Raw genomic sequence first — 17,701 nt, forward strand, 5'->3', positions numbered from 1 at the left:
ATACTATGTTATTTACTTTTTTTATTATTATTATTATTATTTTAAATGTTTCTCGGAGGTTGAAAATATATTAAATAGTTACAAACTACTTTATACTTTGTGGTAAGTGGACTTCTGTAAATTTTAAATGAATAATCCAAGTGTTTAACAAACCTGAAATATACCTATGCCAAATCCCAAACGTTCGTTGAAAGCTCTTGCTTTTTCCACTTCATCTCCATACATTTTCTCCTCCATGTCTTCCATTGCAAAGGCTCTCACTGTACGAATATTACCAAAAGCTTCACCAGCTACTATTGTTGCTTTGGACACCTAATGAAAAAAGAATACATAAACTTCGGGGAAAGTTTAAAGAAAAAAATATACTGCTGATTTTCAATTAAACCGCACATTTTAAATTTGAACATTATATTTCCGTAAGTGCTATTTTAACTTATATTTTTATTATATTAAGGATTAGGGTTATTTCTACTGAAATACGACTACTATTCTAAAGAAAAAAAATAATGGTCGTTTCAGGTTTGTAGTAGGCAGGTAGCATAACTAGGTCGCAAGATGGTAACACATGAACTTGCCCGAGAAGTTATTCTGATGTGTATAAGAAGATGTGTGTTGGCTTACAGTAAGACAGCTGTTTAGTGTGTGAGTGATCATACAATTTCGGAATTTTTTCGACATCGGAATTTTTCCAAAATCCGGAATTTTTAAGATTTTACTTTCTGGATTCCGGAAAGTAAAATTTCCAGAATTGGCCATCCTTAATACAAGGCTCGAAGGAAGCTGTTTTGCGAGGAGGTAAACTTTTTCAGATTATATCCAAGATTTTACTTATTTATTTTACATAGTTATGATATGGGATGGGGGGAAATATTTCCCTGGTAAGGTAGAAATTCTTTGATGAGTCGGGGAAATTACTTGATGCAAGAGGGAAATCCCTCTCTTCCTCCCTTTGGCCACCTCTCTAAGTTGGCCACCTGCTTATCTTGTTCTGGTTCGTCTTGAACTTGCATTTTCTCATAAGACATTCGTTACTTATTACTATGTAAGTTGGCCATCTGCCTATCTTGGAAGTTGGCCGCATTGAAGCAATGTTTACCCTATGATGATAATAAGAAATTTACTTGCGTATCTTGGCCACACAAAATACTGTTCTGTTATTTTTATTAACTCTTTCGTATTCCCATATGAGAGGCAGATGTTTTGTATTTGTGACTGGAGACAAGAAGCATGGATTCTCACGATTTGTTCTTGGAGGTCAATGGCCAGAACCACCGACAGGGATTGTCCCATTTAACCCTAAGCGCGTCCCCCTCCTCAATACCGCTATTCTACCCTGATAAAGGGGTGGTGAAGGAAGATGTGAATAAGAAAAAGCACGTACAGGAATCTAGAAAATGGTTGTACGTATTTGTTTACCCTGTCTGTTTTGGTGAAACCATTAGCTATATCGGCTCCTTTCATCAATGGAGAGCTTTAGTAATTCCGGAAAATTCTCAAGATTAAAGCTAACCATGTCAATTGTCAACTATTGGCACCTGACGGCTTGTCGAAAGGTAGTGGAGGTTTTGAGATATGAATTTCCTTAACATCCTTCTCAAAACATCTTCTGTTCCGACGGAAACATTTGTAGCTCATTACCAAGAACTAGTTAACTACAAAATTAAAATGTGCATATGTGCCAAAAAGAATAAAAGAAATACGTTTAGAATGAACCACCATGAATAAATTTGTATAATAAATGATTTGCAATTTTTTCGAAAGGTATCTACAGAAAATATTCGTCACTGTCAAAAAAAAAAAAAAAAAAAGTCATATGAACTGCATATAAATTGTTCAATTTATAATTTTGCTTTTCTTATTTTCAATCTAAATAACTCAGTGTGCTAAAATATCAATTTCAATAAACTGCGTACAGTTTCTATTTTATGGTTGTATGTATTAATGTGTTTGCAATACGAATAAATCAGTGTACCAGACTAGTACATATATGAAACATATTGTAGTAATTTTTTCTAGTATTGTATTTTGTTATGATTACTCTATATACATTATTTAAAAGTAGCCGTTGTGTCATTGCTTATTAAAATATTACAATCAAGTATTACTAGAAATCCTATTCTAAAAATACAATAATCACACTTTTTCTGTAAGTTGGCCACCTGTCTATGTTGGCCACTTTTCAACGGAACCGATGGTGGCCAACATAGACAGGTTTCACTGTAATTTAAAAAATGTGTGTGTATATAAAGTTCATACATATCAACATATAATCATATTTCAAAGTGCTGTATTCGCTTTAAACACAATATTACAAAATCCAAAATAACTGCAATTACATCAAGTTTTCAGTTCACATATATTCAATGTGGCCTTCTCCGGCCCTACAACACACATCCAGTCGATGATCCACACCCTGAACACTGATGGGAATTGGCAAGTTGACTGATGGTTGGCAGGATATGTCACTAGCGTGTGTCGCTCCTGCACACTAGCGACGTCTCCCGCCAACCAAACAAAATTTGAACATTCCCGCTTTCAAATTGTAGAAGTTTCATTTAAAAATGACTGGCCGTTTTCAAGCTATGACATTTTGAAATCTGATTAGAAATTTAGACACTGTGTACATCTGGCTTCTTGATGCCATAAGAAGTTAGAAAGTGGTAAGGAAAGAAGTCAATGAAAAGCTTTGATCAATACGTCATTGAACCTTCGGGTTCCACAGGCCATAGACTTAGTTAGTTTTTTAGAAATATATTTAACACGTATACATACTCCTTCTTCCACTACATGCTAATATCCAAGCTGAAAGCAATCTTGATTTGCTTTTCATTTCTTGACAAGTCATGTCTCAGTACAATGTAAGACATATCTTTCACGAACCGTTATCTATATATAATATATTTCATATTCCTATGAGAATACCTTGAGAAAATAGCTTGCACATCATTTTACAAACTCTACACCCATCACATATCAGTTTCCCTAGCACATACATGGAACTTAAATTTTACGTACAGAAATATTATATTTTGTCTGCACTTATGCTTTCAAGCCGATGTTCTCAATGATAATTAACCACTACAAAGATCCTAAACCTAACCTAATAATGAATTTGCACAACATACTATTCCATGTTAATATTTATATATGCTTTCTTTTTGAAACATGATAAATTTCAAAAATACAAGAAAATAATAAATATGTCTTTCCTTGAGAATCATTTTAATCTCTTAAGTCATTAAGTACTCATTCATATAAATTCACCATAAAGAAGTAGCCGTAAAATCTAGAGTTTTATATATCACCTGTTTATTTCAAGAATGACATAACTCAAAATTCTTAACTTTTCAAAAGCGTTTGAAAGTTTCGAAACGCTGTAAAAACAATTTGGCGCAAGTGCTCTCTGGCGCCCAGTTTTAAAAGCACTTTTTTTTGTTTTTTTTTTTTTTTTTAAACAACCAGAGATAGACATCTAGATTAGCTTTCATTTTCTTGTCCTAAGTCAATAAGGGCGATTTTTGACTTTTCTTGAAATAAACAGGATATATATTCTCAAGTCTCTTATAAATTTCAAAAATCGATTTTTTTGAACTTAAGGATCCCTTTTTAGCGTCTAGGCTATATGAGACGACGCCTACAGCATAACACGAAATTTAAACACCATGTGCTCTCTTCAAGACTGAGCCTTACCATTTCCATAGATTGAATGAAGAGAAACACTGGTTTAACTGAAAAATTAATGTTATAAACACTGAGGCTCGTTATTTATTATTTGTTTATTTTTCGGCAGATCTATAAGTTGACCAATTATAAATAGGTAAATACATTTTGGTTACCTGCATCTGGGCTCTTCTTGAAATTGCGCGAAGCGCAGATGCTAATATAGCTCCAATACCAACAACTACAGGTACTACAAAAAGCATCGCTCCGGTCATTTGAGGTGATATCAAATATAAGGACACACCACAACCAAGAATCTGAAAAACAATAAATTAAAACCAATATTTAATTTAAAATGCATTTCTGCGCTTCTCAGTCTCAGCAATGGCATTCTTGGAAAGTCAATATACGCTAAAACCAGTGGTGTACACAGTGTTTCGTCAAGAGTGGTTCAGACACTCGAGCTCATATCGTTTTACGACAAAAATGATTTTTGTACAAGGGGCTTAATTCGGTAAATATTATTTTTTCCACAATATCTTACTGAAAGGGGAATTAGAATCAGGACCCTCCCCCCTTTTGCATGCCAGTGGTTGAAACGAATGTAAAAGTTCATTTAAACTTATCGAAGTGGTAAGTCCTTATGGCAGCTTCACGGTATTTCAAAAGAACAGGAAATCTTACGTCAATATGATTTATCCAATTAGTTTGGTAATGTCAGTCCCGCGTCACCCAAATTGGCATGTGGCATCAGCCAATAAGCTCGAAGTACCCTGAGGTTGAACCTTCAGGGAGAAATCTAATCATTCATAATTTATTTTGTTCGTATTTGTGGGCAATTATGAATGATTAGATTCCTCCTTAAAGGTTTAGTAACAGCGTACTGTGAGCTTACTGGCTGATGCCACACGCCAATTCGAGTGACGCGGACTATAGTATGCTACTTACATGTTATTAGTGAAATAAATACTTCAATAAATAGAACACGTAATAAAGAACAATGGACGTGTCCATTGTTTATATGTAGTCTGTACCCTATAGCTTCAATTAGTAAACCGAATAAGTACTAATTCAAAACATTCTAATACAATTCTACTTTTGATAACAGAAGATATCATAACCTGTGCATATATATATGAATCAAATCAAATTATGGAACAATTTCTCCCTTAAATCAAAGATAGATTTTAAATCAGAGGAGCGCTAGCAAATAAAACAGATTCCGAGGACATCTATTTTTATTACTAAATATGACTTTATTAAATTTTATTATAATTAAACTGGTTTTACTACAATATCACCACACCCTAAGGATTGAAACCATAACATTAATCTGCGCCATAACATACAAATCTGCGCACCATAACATAATCTGCGCCTTTTAACAGAGCATGCACTTATTATTTATTTAACAGTCGCTTAAATTTAGTAAACAAAAATTTTGCTATCATAATTACCTGCGTCACACATCGTAAACCCTGAGCAATACACATTTTAAGTGAACTTTTAAAATCTTGTACATCTGTTGTTAATCTGCAAAGGAAATAATACATATAATAAAAACACTCATAACAATTCATGTCTAGCATCTTCCATAGAGAAATACATATAGGCAAAATAAAATTTTTCTTTAACTTACAAAACGCTGCAAACTACGTAATTCATAACTAAGTATTATAGTGCCCCTTCATGCCATAAAGAGTGTTTCCTGTGTGCTTGACCCAGTATTCTATTCTTGATAAAGAAAACAAAGCCTCGAATTCATATATATATATATATATATATATATATATATATATATATATATATATATATATATATAGAGAGAGAGAGAGAGAGAGAGAGAGAGAGAGAGAGAGAGAGAGAGAGAGAGAGAGAGAGAGAGTAGTTGTTTCGATACACTTTAATCAGAAATAATTCTTATGAACTAAGTGGTTTATCATCAGAATGTAAAATTTGAAAATAAAATATCTTTAAATGGGAGATGAAAATTTCCTCGAATCTAAAGAAACACTTTCGCTTTTCTGCGCCTAGAAATAAGTGAAAGAGTTAGATGTTGGCAGATGCCTTTCTAATATTTCTTAATTCTGGTACAAAATTACAGTGTTTTCTGTCTGTTAGTTTAAAAGTTACAAGAGTGAATCAAGAAAAATGGTCCGCACTATATGTAACAAGTATGCTATTGTAAATTTTCATTTCATATATAGATTTGGATGATTATGTAATAAATTGATGTAATCACATTTGAATTGGCAACACTTGACCAAGTTACACTGTAGTGTATGTCAAACACTGTCCTCCCCTCAACAACACCGTGTTTACTCGCGTAATAGTCGCACTTTTTGAGACAATTTTTAAATGCGAAAATCCAACTGCGACTATTACGCGAGGAAAGCTGCCGTTCAATTATAGCTATGATCAAAACAATTTCAAATTTTGATACATACAGCATTGTGTCAACATAAAATAGAGAGTGGGAGTAGGGTGCTTGATCTCTGTTGACAGATGGGTCATGATATTACGTATCAGTAAACACAAAAAGTTCTTTTGCTCAGATTAGCGCAAGATAAGCAATTTCAAACGAAGTCTCGTTCACAAAGACAAAACTCCCATAGACTGCAACTTTTTTGCGGGCAACTTTTTTGGCGAATATTTTTACTTCAAACTTAAGGTGCGACTATTATGCGAAGGTGACTATTACGCGAGTAAACAAATGCTACGAAATTTCAGTGTTTTATATCTATTAAACTAAAAGTTACAAGGGCGTATCAAGATAAATACGTACGCATAGCAACTGAAAATATTAGTTTGGCGCCTAGCTAATTAAGGCTAAAACATGTAGACCTACCTATAAAGTTAGATTTGTATTTTATGATGCCTAATTTTCAAAACTGATTCCTAGGTCAGAATATTTTTTTCGAGCATTATATTGCGAAAATTTCGCAAACATTCTCCGATTTTTATGAAATATAATGAAATTGGTAAGGATAAATAAATGAAAATCTCGAACTGAAAAAAAAAATCGTTCGCTTCCACAATGCACAGTATCACTAGATTTACTTCAATAAATTACAATACTTCCCACACACAATACACCAATTAACTTTGCTTTCTATAAAACGCAAATTTCAAAGCTCTAGCCCAGTAAATCAAGTTAATTATAAGCACTCTTTCGTCTATAGCGAGCGCGAAATCATAACAAATATTTTGCTATATATTTCTTCATCTTTGTGGTACTGTCAAGCATTACTTGTACTACATCGGCTCCAACAAGATCCTTGTTCTTAATGGCCTCTCTAACTTGATTCCTTCAGTAACCTATCAGATATTTGTCTCTTTTCTTCTTCATCCCTTAGACGTTTTAAAGTACATTCTTTTTCTTCAATTGTTCCTTCTCATTTTTTTTTCCTAGGCAGACGTGGAAGAAAGCTAAACTCTGGACTAATGTTTCGACATAGAGAGTTCACATATGTGAACATCCATAATTATCAAACTATGTAAGATTAGGGATAAAGTGCTAACCATAAGTTTACCCTAACGACATATAAAATACAATGTTGATTATACACTAATTAATATGAAAACTTCTGACAATAATGTCATTTTATTAACTTCAGTGAGTTTTTAGTAGGGGAAATTTTCTTCCAAAGATATTAATCCCCTCTGGATTTTGTACCCTGATTTATAGAAGAAGGCAATTTATATGTTAGGAATTATTTTCAATAAATAAACTAAAACTGTTAGCAGTAAGCTTATCAGCTTGTAACAAAGTAGGCATATTAAATCTATTATAGGGAGCTGGCTTTAATGCGAGGCTGAAGAATTCAGATTTGATTGACAGGTGCCCCACCCCCGTCACCAAGAAACGGTCACTCGACGGTCCTGGGCAGGGTTGCCAATGCGTTCTCAAAAAATTCACCTAATATTCACTTAATTCAAAGAGTTTATGCAAATTATGCAATCCCTATCGAAAGTTTTTTAAAAACTCATTTACAAATTTGCATAAGCAGTTACCGTATTTGGGTACATTTTGCATATTAATCAACGCGTGGCGGAGCAGTCTAGCATTACTTCTCTAGCTTCGCTGTGTATAGTTTGGCCTCTCTTACGCTATGAAGCCATTGTCAAATGAATAATAAGCAACAAAACCGCAACTACAACAGCACTCAACAAATAACCAACTTACACTAACACTTCAGAATGACATTCACGTGACAATTTTCTACCCCTGGCAACGCTGACATATAGAAGGAGGGTAAGGGAGTGTCGCAAGAGTCAAGCAGAAAAAATGTTGAAAATTTTTCCCCCTCTGCCTCAGCCCCCGCTGGTAAACAAGCTATCTCCCTATAAAAGTTCATACTGCCTGAGTTTTAGGAGAATGTATTATTATTTTTACTCACCTATTAACTAATTCTCCGGATTTCAACCGGTCAAAAAATTGGATATCCTGCCGAATAAGTGATGAAAATAGCTGCTTTCTCATTTCAGTCGCTACTCGCTCTCCGACACAGGCAAGGAGATAGATGTAAGTGAACGTTAAAAACGACTGTAACGAAAGTGGAAAATCATCTACGGTAAGAAAATCTTTTATATTTCTGTAGACAGGTAATTATTAAAATGAAAAATTCTAGACTTCGAAACAAACATTTCCATATTCCTTTCTGAAATGAAACAGAATTACTCAGTTTGTAAAGTTGGATATTACACAGTTGACAACAAAAGTATACGGTGCTTTTTGTCCTTAATCTTAACACAAATGGATCAATTCCGCAAATATATGAAGATTAACATTTGAATATTAAATACATCAAGGAACATATGATTAAATTGGTACAATCATTCTAAACATACTAAAGGGTGTGTATGTACTTTTCTTAACGTCCCGTGATTATGCACCGAGGTTAAGAGAGACTGTAATTATGAGATGGCTAATACGGTGGAATGATGGAAGTGGGAAGAAACGGGAGAACCCCGAGACAACGTATGTACATGGTGTTTGTCCACCACAAAATCCACTTGGCGCAGGCTGGGATCGAAACAGGGACCCCACGCACCAAAGGTGTGCGCTCTACCACTGTGTCACCGCGTTCCTTGGAAGTATTTTTATTTGTGACAACTAGATTAACAGCTATACGCACATACGTAAAAATATACAAACTGCTTATAGATTTAATGATTTTCTTATAGTGTTTTATGCTTTTCCTATATATTAATGTATAAATTAAGAATTAACTTCAGCAATATTCAAAGAGTGAACGAATGCATGGGTGGACTAGATCTCCGGCTTACTGCAACCACTATACTATTTACTTCGCTTCTAATAAGCTGCAAACTTTTCCACTCTGGAGATCACATAGACACTCACTGTCCAAGTATAGGAGGAGTTGTGGTACAGTCCACGCGGTCTGAGTGGCTGAGCATAGACCTCAAGAATGGACAAGTATGCGGCTGATCGAATCGGAGAGAGGATTAGGCAACGTCGTGGCTAACGCACTGGTACAGTAAACTGGAGACTCGGATTCGGATTCTCAGCTCAGTGATGCATTCTCTCAATTTTTCAATATTATTGAATATCATTGTTGCCGCACCTATACATGAATCTCTGCAAGAAAAAACTGTTATTTCTTCCATTTATCATATACTATGACGGTACTTCTCTCCCCCCCCCCCCAAAAAAAAATTAAGGAATCCTTAGAATGTAATATATATAAAATTAGTTTTCAGTGAAAAAGTACAGCTAATGATGATTAATGAAACAAACATGACTTCTGATGACAATATCAAAGTTACTTTTCATTACTTTCAAGGAAGACGGTAAAGAATTTTAGTATAAGTTCATATATTACTTTTCTGTAATTTTAGGGATCAGAATCCGGTACATGCGCATGATTCTTGGAAGATTTACAGTGTATACAGGATGGATAATTTATCTTGAAACGAACTTCTAACTGTTTAACTTATAAATAAAAAAGCTGTAATTTTGCACCACGCAAATATCGCCAGAAAGATATTGTCTTACAGTTTTCAATACTACCAGACTAAAAGTGTTGCCAAACAACATAAAGTTGTCTTTTTTCAAAAGGAATTATGCCAGGTTGTTAGAAATTTCAAATCTATATATTAAACGAAAACCACACTAATACTTACAATACCATACTTATTATTCAGTATTGCAAAATAAGGACGACATAGCATCACTAACATTAAAAAAAAATCTGGAAGTATCTACAATAGTAATAACGAAAGTAAGACAGGGGAGGAGGCAATGCAGTCCACAATACTTTAGTGTTGAATACTATTCATGATTGGCATTGATTGTAAAGGCTTGGAAATCTGATTTTTTTCAAAGGCCTTTATTACGGAAAAGTTCTTTGATAAGTACCACATCCAATCACAGGGATGGTTTTCGAAAAACGTAAAGATCATAGTGATGCTTACAACAATTTCATATTTCAAACCGTTCCGGAGATAGACAAACATTGCTGAAGTTTGCAACGTTGTTGAAAAGAATGTAATTGGGAGAAGTTCTTGTAATTATGAGGTGCATGTCAAAAGAGGCCGATTCTTTTATATAAAAAATAAATAAAAGAAGAAATTTATTGTGATTAATATATAAGAACATACCTTGGCTAGTTTTCGACGTAGTCACCATGAACCTCCAGACATTTCTGGTAGCCTGGAACAAGCTTCCGTATATCCTCTGCATAAAAATCGGCCACCTAAGAGTGCAGCCAGTCCAGAACTAATGTCTTCAGGACTTCACTGTCATCCAAACGCTTTGAAGCAAGCCACTTTTTGATTGAAGACCAAAAAAAAAAAAAAAAAAAAAAAAAAAAAAAAAAAAAAAAAAGCAGGGGGCAAGGTCGGGGCTGTAAGAGAGATGATTAAATAGTTTCCATCGAAATCTTTGAACTGTGTCAACAGTACGAGTAGCAGACGGGGGTTGTCATGAATCAGAAGAATTCCAGAACGCAGTATTCCTCTCCGCCTATGTTGGATGACACGCCGCACACTATTCACTGTTTGGCAATATACCTCTGCTGTAATTGTTCGTTCTGGTCCCAGGAATTCCACAAGAATCACAAACTTTTGGTCTCAAAACATGGTTGCCATGATTTTGTGAACTAATGTTTTGATTGTTTAAATTTCTTCGCTTTATGAGAACCAGAGTGACGCCATTGCATTGACTGCTGTTTCGACTCCCTAGCGGTGTACAATATTCAGGTTTCTTCAACCATTACTATCTGAGAAAAAATGTCATTCGCAGCCTCCTCCTAGCGCGCTCAAAAAAAAAAAAAAAAAAAAAAAAAAATCACGTGCACCTGTCATTCTTTGTTTTCTGTAAGAATCTGTCAGCATTTTTGGCACTCGCTTCGCACATAGTTTGTGATAACTTAGCTTGTCAAGTCACAATTTAATACACTGTTTTCGCAGACATCTCTTGAAACTCTTTGTCAAGTTCAGTTATTGTGAACCTGGCAACTGGATTGCACTTTCTTGTTAACGCGTTCCAGTAGATCGTCTGTGTGAACACTACACCTTCCGCTACGCTCATCGTCATGAACGCTCTTTTCGAAACTCTGCACTATTGCTTGACCTTCCCTTCACTCATTATTGTCGGTCCGTAAAATGGCACACAATTTCCCGATAGATGTCAGCTGCATTTTGTTCTTTGGCGTTCAGAAATCGTATGACAAATCTCACTTCACATTTGGCAGGATTTTGTAGTATGGCAGTTATTCTCCATTACTGCTACACGCACGTACGCACCTCAACTCGGAAATCTCACTTCACATTTGGCAGGATTTCGTACTATGGCAGTTATTCTCCATTACTGCTACACGCACGTACGCACCTCAACTCGGAAAGCTCACTTCACATTTGGCAGGATTTCGTACTATGGCAGTTATTCTCCATTACTGCTACACGCACATACACACCTCAACTCGGAAATCTCACTTCACATTTGGCAGGATTTCGTACTATGGCAGTTATTCTCCATTACTGCTACACGCACATACACACCTCAACTCGGAAATCTCACTTCACATTTGGCAGGATTTCGTAGTATGGCAGTTATTCTCCATTACTGCTACACGCACGTACGCACCTCAACTCGGAAAGCTCACTTCACATTTGGCAGGATTTCGTACTATGGCAGTTATTCTCCATTACTGCTACACGCACGTACGCACCTCAACTCGGAAATCTCACTTCACATTTGGCAGGATTTCGTACTATGGCAGTTATTCTCCATTACTGCTACACGCACGTACACACCTCAACTCGGAAATCTCACTTCACATTTGGCAGGATTTCGTACTATGGCAGTTATTCTCCATTACTGCTACACGCACGTACACACCTCAACTCGGAAATCTCACTTCACATTTGGCAGGATTTCGTACTATGGCAGTTATTCTCCATTACTGCTACACGCACGTATGCACCTCAACTCGGAAATCTCACTTCACATTTGGCAGGATTTCGTACTATGGCAGTTATTCTCCTTTACTGCTACACGCACGTACACACCTCAACTCGGAAATCTCACTTCACATTTGGCAGGATTTCGTACTATGGCAGTTATTCTCCATTACTGCTACACGCACGTACGCACCTCAACTCGGATGATTCTATATATCTCTATTGCAAGTACACAATACTAGGGCATGCTCAAGTTCAATAATATTGTCAAACTCGTGTAAAAAATTATCTGACTTTTTTTTTTCTTTCTTTTCTTTGACATGTGCCTCGTACAACTCCCAAAAACTTGTTGTAATGTCAAAGAAAGAAACACAAGTAATAATCATTATAAAAATTTCTCACGAATACGCCATTTTAAGAAGCATAACAATTTCTATCCATGTTTTATATATCTTCGGATCGGTCTGAGATATTAAATTGCTGCAAACGGGATTATGATCTTTACGTTCATGGAAAATCATCAACGTGATTACATAAGAAACTTATCTAAGCACTTTATCGAAATAATGCCTTTCGAAAAAATGTCAAATTTTCAATTCTTCGTAACTTTGTTATTAATTTATTAATTATTCAAAATACCTCATATCATTATTCGACGTTAAGTATTTTGGATGTACATTACCTCGTTTATCTTACTTGCATTATTCCTGTTGTAGATGAGTCCAAAATTTTGACATTTGTGACACTGGAGCCTCCTTAGTTTGCAACATTAAGTATGGTTATTGTATGTTTTCGTTTCATATGTAGAGTGCCATTTGTAAAACCACTTCATGTTGGGTTGGGAGCACCGTTAATGCGATGGTGTTACAAAGTGTGTCGAAGTCCCCCTGTCGATATTATTATGATGCAAAATTTCAGCGTTTTATGTCTATTAGTTAGAAATTACACGGGCGTTTTAACATAAATGGATACGCACAGTAGATACTGTACAGAAGCGTTACTTAATTCAATTTACAGCGATGTATGTACAGTTCGGTTTATAAATTTTCAGAGCCAATAATTTACTGCGTCCTTTACTGTCGTCCGAAAACCTAGTAGAATTACCATGGTTTGTCACAGAAACGTTGTGGACAGATATACCGCGTAGCATTAATCTCAGTTTGATCATTATGAAGCAACGACGTTTAGTACTACCATTATATCTTATCCAATGTCAAAATTCAACACATACATCCAAGAAAAATGTACTGCAATGTATTCTTATAACAAAACTAGCTTGGTACTGGAAAACTTCGTAATTGGTCTAATAGCACCCATTCAAGTTGCCGCTGCTTGCCACACGTAACTTTTCCCTTGATAATTCCCGAGTCATTTGGCAGCAGTAATAAGCAAGTTTCTAAAACAAAGTCGCAACGCTAACTAGTTCCCCCCATATTCACTGGATGTATTGGCAGGAAATACAGGGTTTGTCAAATAATTAATCGAAAGATTGCTTGGATTAAAGACAGACGCACTATTATGGAGATTAATGAGACGTATCTGTCTAACCTTTATCTACCCATACTTGTTTTTAAGATTCGCATATTTTTATTTCGAATTCTCCGTATGCCTCCAGAAGGTAGTATCATTCTAAAACGCGGATTACTCCAAGTAAACGATAAACGTGTTTCCCTTTTGTCTGTAGGAGATTAAAGAATATATAAACGAATTTATAGACATATGAGGTAAGGAATAGGACGTTCAATGATACTGGTTATTAGTGTCACGCTTAACATGCACTCATCAATACATCATACTCTGGTAATCACTGCCTGCTGTACGAGCAACAAATATCTTAACTGTCTCCACTCATATGGTGGGTTATCAGCGGACTTCTATCTATATCGAACACGTTTACTGTCTAACGAGAATTGTAAATAACTATTTTGTTTCCAACTTTTGAAAGTTCAAATAAAATTATGGGTTCCTTGCAATATGGGTTTTGTTTGAACTCTTTAGTAAGAGAATGTGCAATTATAGTCAAATTATCTCCAGCAGTAAAGCACACTTTGGATTTATTTGAAAGAGATGTACTTTTCTGCATCCTATGGTCATTAAGAACATATTCATTAAATACTATGATACACAATTGTTAGAAGTGTTATCGAGATAAGTTTTTATTTACAGCCTCCAGTAAACTATACTTTTGGGCGTAGGGGAACAGAGTGCGAAAAATTCACTTCAAGATTCCCACAAAAAGATTAAATCTCGTTGAATTCGAACCTAAGAAAAATTGGGTTGTGTCTTTCATTTATCATTTAACTCATGTTATAACTACTTACCTGAGCAAGGTACATGGCAACCAAACGTCTTCCTGGTTCCTTTAATTCCTCCAAAAAAGATGTCCCTTTATTTTGGATAATTACGGTAATAGAGTCAACAACTTTTCCTAGGATTTGGGGAATGTAGATATTCAAGAGGGCTACTGCAAAGGCACTCTGCAAAGATCATCTTAGTTACAAACAATTACTTCAGACAAATAAAAAGGATATATAGAAATAATGTAAGTAAAAGGCTAATAGTCACCGCAAGAAACAAACCTTATCTCTAGGAAGTACTTTCGAAGAACATCGTCTTCATCGTCAGTCTAGGCACACTTCAAAAAGGATTTAAACCATTAAAAGAATTTTAAAAATGCACGAAGGAAAAATCTTCTTGTCACTATAATTAGATATATACATCAAATAGAAATTATTTGATGAATTTAATCAGATACATCCTAGAATCAAATTCACGATGGAACTTGAAGAAAATGGAGCTCTTAACTTCCTTGATATTACCATCAAAAGACAAGCGAATAAGATTGTTACTTCAGTGTATCGTAAACATGCTGTTACCATGTATATTCATTTTAAATCATCTCATTCATGGCTTCAGAAACTGAATATTTGGAAAAACTTCTTCAGGAGAGCTCTTCTACTTTCTGATCTTCCTGGTGACCTCAACCAAGAAATTCAAAATTTAATTAAAATTGGACAATAAAATGGCTATCAAAAGTCTTTATTACTGAAGTGGTACAAACAGGTACAGCGGGAGATCGACGGCACCCACCATCGGCCAACAACAAATGTTAAAGAAGACAAATGGATTGGTGTCCCTCTGGTTCCATATATGCAAAAATTAAGGCGGCATTGCATAAATATAACATCAAGGTCTCCGAAGTTCCTCCTAAACCTATAGAAAAATATATTACAAATTTTAAATTATTTTTTTACTGATCCCCAACAAAGTAGTGGCGTCTACAGGGTTAAATGTCAATGTGATCAAATATATATAGGTCAAACAAAAATGAATATTTATACCAGAATCGCTGAGCACATTCGCACGTCCAAATCTCGTAGCTTACAACAGTTATCTGGATCGGCATCACATCTCAAAGAAAATAACCACAACATTGCTAATTCATATTTGATCGAAAAAGCAAAAACAGCAACTAAACGGAAAATTAAAGAAGCTTATTACATTCATAAGGAGAAACCGCCACTCAATTCAGATAAAGGTGACATAAATGACATTTGGAGCAATGTTTTTGCTACTTATTTTCGCCGTCTGGAAGATACTGGAAAAAGAAAAAAAAAACAGTAAACAACAGTGAACAGTGACAAGTGAATTACTATTAACATATGTCTAATTATAGTGACAAGATGATTTTTACTTCGTACATTTTTAAAATTCTTTTTATGGTTTAAATCCTTTTTGAAGTGTGCCTAGGCCGACGATGAAGATGATCTTCGAAAGTACTTCCTAGAGATAAGGTTTGTTTCTTGCGGTGACTATTAGCCTTTTACTTTCATTATTTCTAATCATTATCACCGCTCGCAATATTATGATAAAAAAAGGATATATATTTTCATTGATACCGCTTGACTTAATTTTCCTGGACAATGATTTCAACTATAAGCTGCCCTAATACGGTACATATTAAAATGCAAATTAGTATCCAATTGCTTCTACATATTTCTTAACAACAATTTCACTTTTTATTATTATAATATTTAGTATAATTGACTCCAATTTAATAAAGTTTTTTTTTAAACAAACGAAGTTTCAGAATAAACTAAATTAATGAGAAATGTAGAGAAAATAATTTAGAAAAATGTGTACAAGAACAACAGCCCTTTTCACTTATGAAAGTCGCTAACTCTTTATAGTAATCGAAATTTTCTAGTGTTAATTTCAGAATAGTCATTTCTATCGTACTTTTTGCCGAAAAGAACTTTTAGATCACTTTTGGTGTATACGGGTAAATTTGTTAATTATGTGCTCCCATTGCTTGTTCAACTTACCTTTATCTAAATTCAACATTTAAATTGTTACGCGTCTTTCCACTACGGAAGATGCTTTGTCTAAATCTTTTACGTCTTTAATTATTAGTTTAGAATCGCTCAAATCTTTGACAACCCTGACACTAGACAACCATTTAGCTTCGGGTCTCGAATATGTTCCCTAATTCTGGTCTCTATTTTGTTTTTGTCATACCCCTATACAGTATGAATACAATCACATTTCACTTCATAAGCAAGAGCTGATCAATTCCTCTACGAAATACATTATCTATGCAGTGAATAATTTGAACACGATATTAAGGGTGTTAAAGGAGATTTTGAATAAGTATTTAGGAGTTATCTTCTGGAGTTTAAAAGTTTAACTTGACTATAAGGGTAATTATATCCATTTTTGATTGTTTTACTCAGTAATTTGTTTGTTTTAATAAATTTCAAAAATTTGTTTACTCCATTTGTCCAGTGCAGTCCCGGTACAACCCTTTTTCAAATCTAATTCATAAGTTTGTTGCAATTGTTCTTTCTTGTTTATTTATGTACTTCATATACCCTACAGAAAAAAAAAAAAAAAAAACATGCGACCCATTGGATTAAACTTAAAAAATTATTATTGTTGTTTAAAATTCTGTAGTGAGTTTGATTTGGGAAGGGAGAATGCTATAAAGTTCTACAAGAAGTGCCTATATTTCTTCATCCTTTTTACCTTATATAGAATCGGCTCAGCACTGGCCGTGTCGCTGTAGATTTGGATGGAATCGAGTATTCATACATTGCCGCTACTTCGATACTATCGGTAGCACATTCCCGCCATCTACTCATTTGTATACTAAGAACTTGCAAAACAGTAAGAAGATTGTTCAGAGGAGGGGCCGTATGATGTCGCTACTATCAATTGACAGCGAGCAATCTATTATTTATCAGATACCACAGTGATTATTACAATATTAACAATTTAATTCAATAAAGGTTTGTATTCATATGTAAATAACTGAGGGAGTTGAAACGAAAGCATTAGCAACATTAAATTAGTTTTGAAAATGCTTCCTGCTCTAATGAAGTTAGAATTAAGTACATATTGCAGATTTGAAGATACTGGAAACTGAAAAATTTGAAGATATGCATTTGTTGAACTACTGGATTGTTTAGAGAATTGGTAGTTACTGATAAGGACGGCCGAATGCAGCAATAATCCCAGGGTCGAACGCCGCAACGCGCCATGCGCTTGCCCCTGGTATACACAGTAAAATTACTTGCTAAAAATAGTAAAGAGTAGGTATACAAAAAATAATTTA

At 34.8% G+C, this 17,701-nt stretch overlaps 1 protein-coding gene across 1 annotated transcript in view; it reads right to left on the reverse strand.

The window, feature by feature from the left end:
• LOC145673199 (mitochondrial potassium channel ATP-binding subunit) overlaps positions 1-17,701 on the reverse strand; it is a 61,605-nt gene that overhangs the window by 25,503 nt on the left and 18,401 nt on the right. Inside the window, exons 4-8 of the mRNA XM_081742670.1 lie at positions 14,409-14,564; positions 8,061-8,206; positions 5,118-5,193; positions 3,837-3,977; positions 154-312 (exon numbers count right to left, since the gene is read on the reverse strand). Of these exons, the coding sequence (XP_081598796.1) occupies positions 154-312; positions 3,837-3,977; positions 5,118-5,193; positions 8,061-8,206; positions 14,409-14,564 (678 nt within the window). The remainder of the gene's footprint in view (positions 1-153; positions 313-3,836; positions 3,978-5,117; positions 5,194-8,060; positions 8,207-14,408; positions 14,565-17,701) is intronic.

Source organism: Thermobia domestica, chromosome 16 (assembly GCF_964235325.1).
Source record: "Thermobia domestica chromosome 16, izTheDome1.hap1.1, whole genome shotgun sequence".
NCBI lineage: Eukaryota > Metazoa > Arthropoda > Insecta > Zygentoma > Lepismatidae > Thermobia > Thermobia domestica.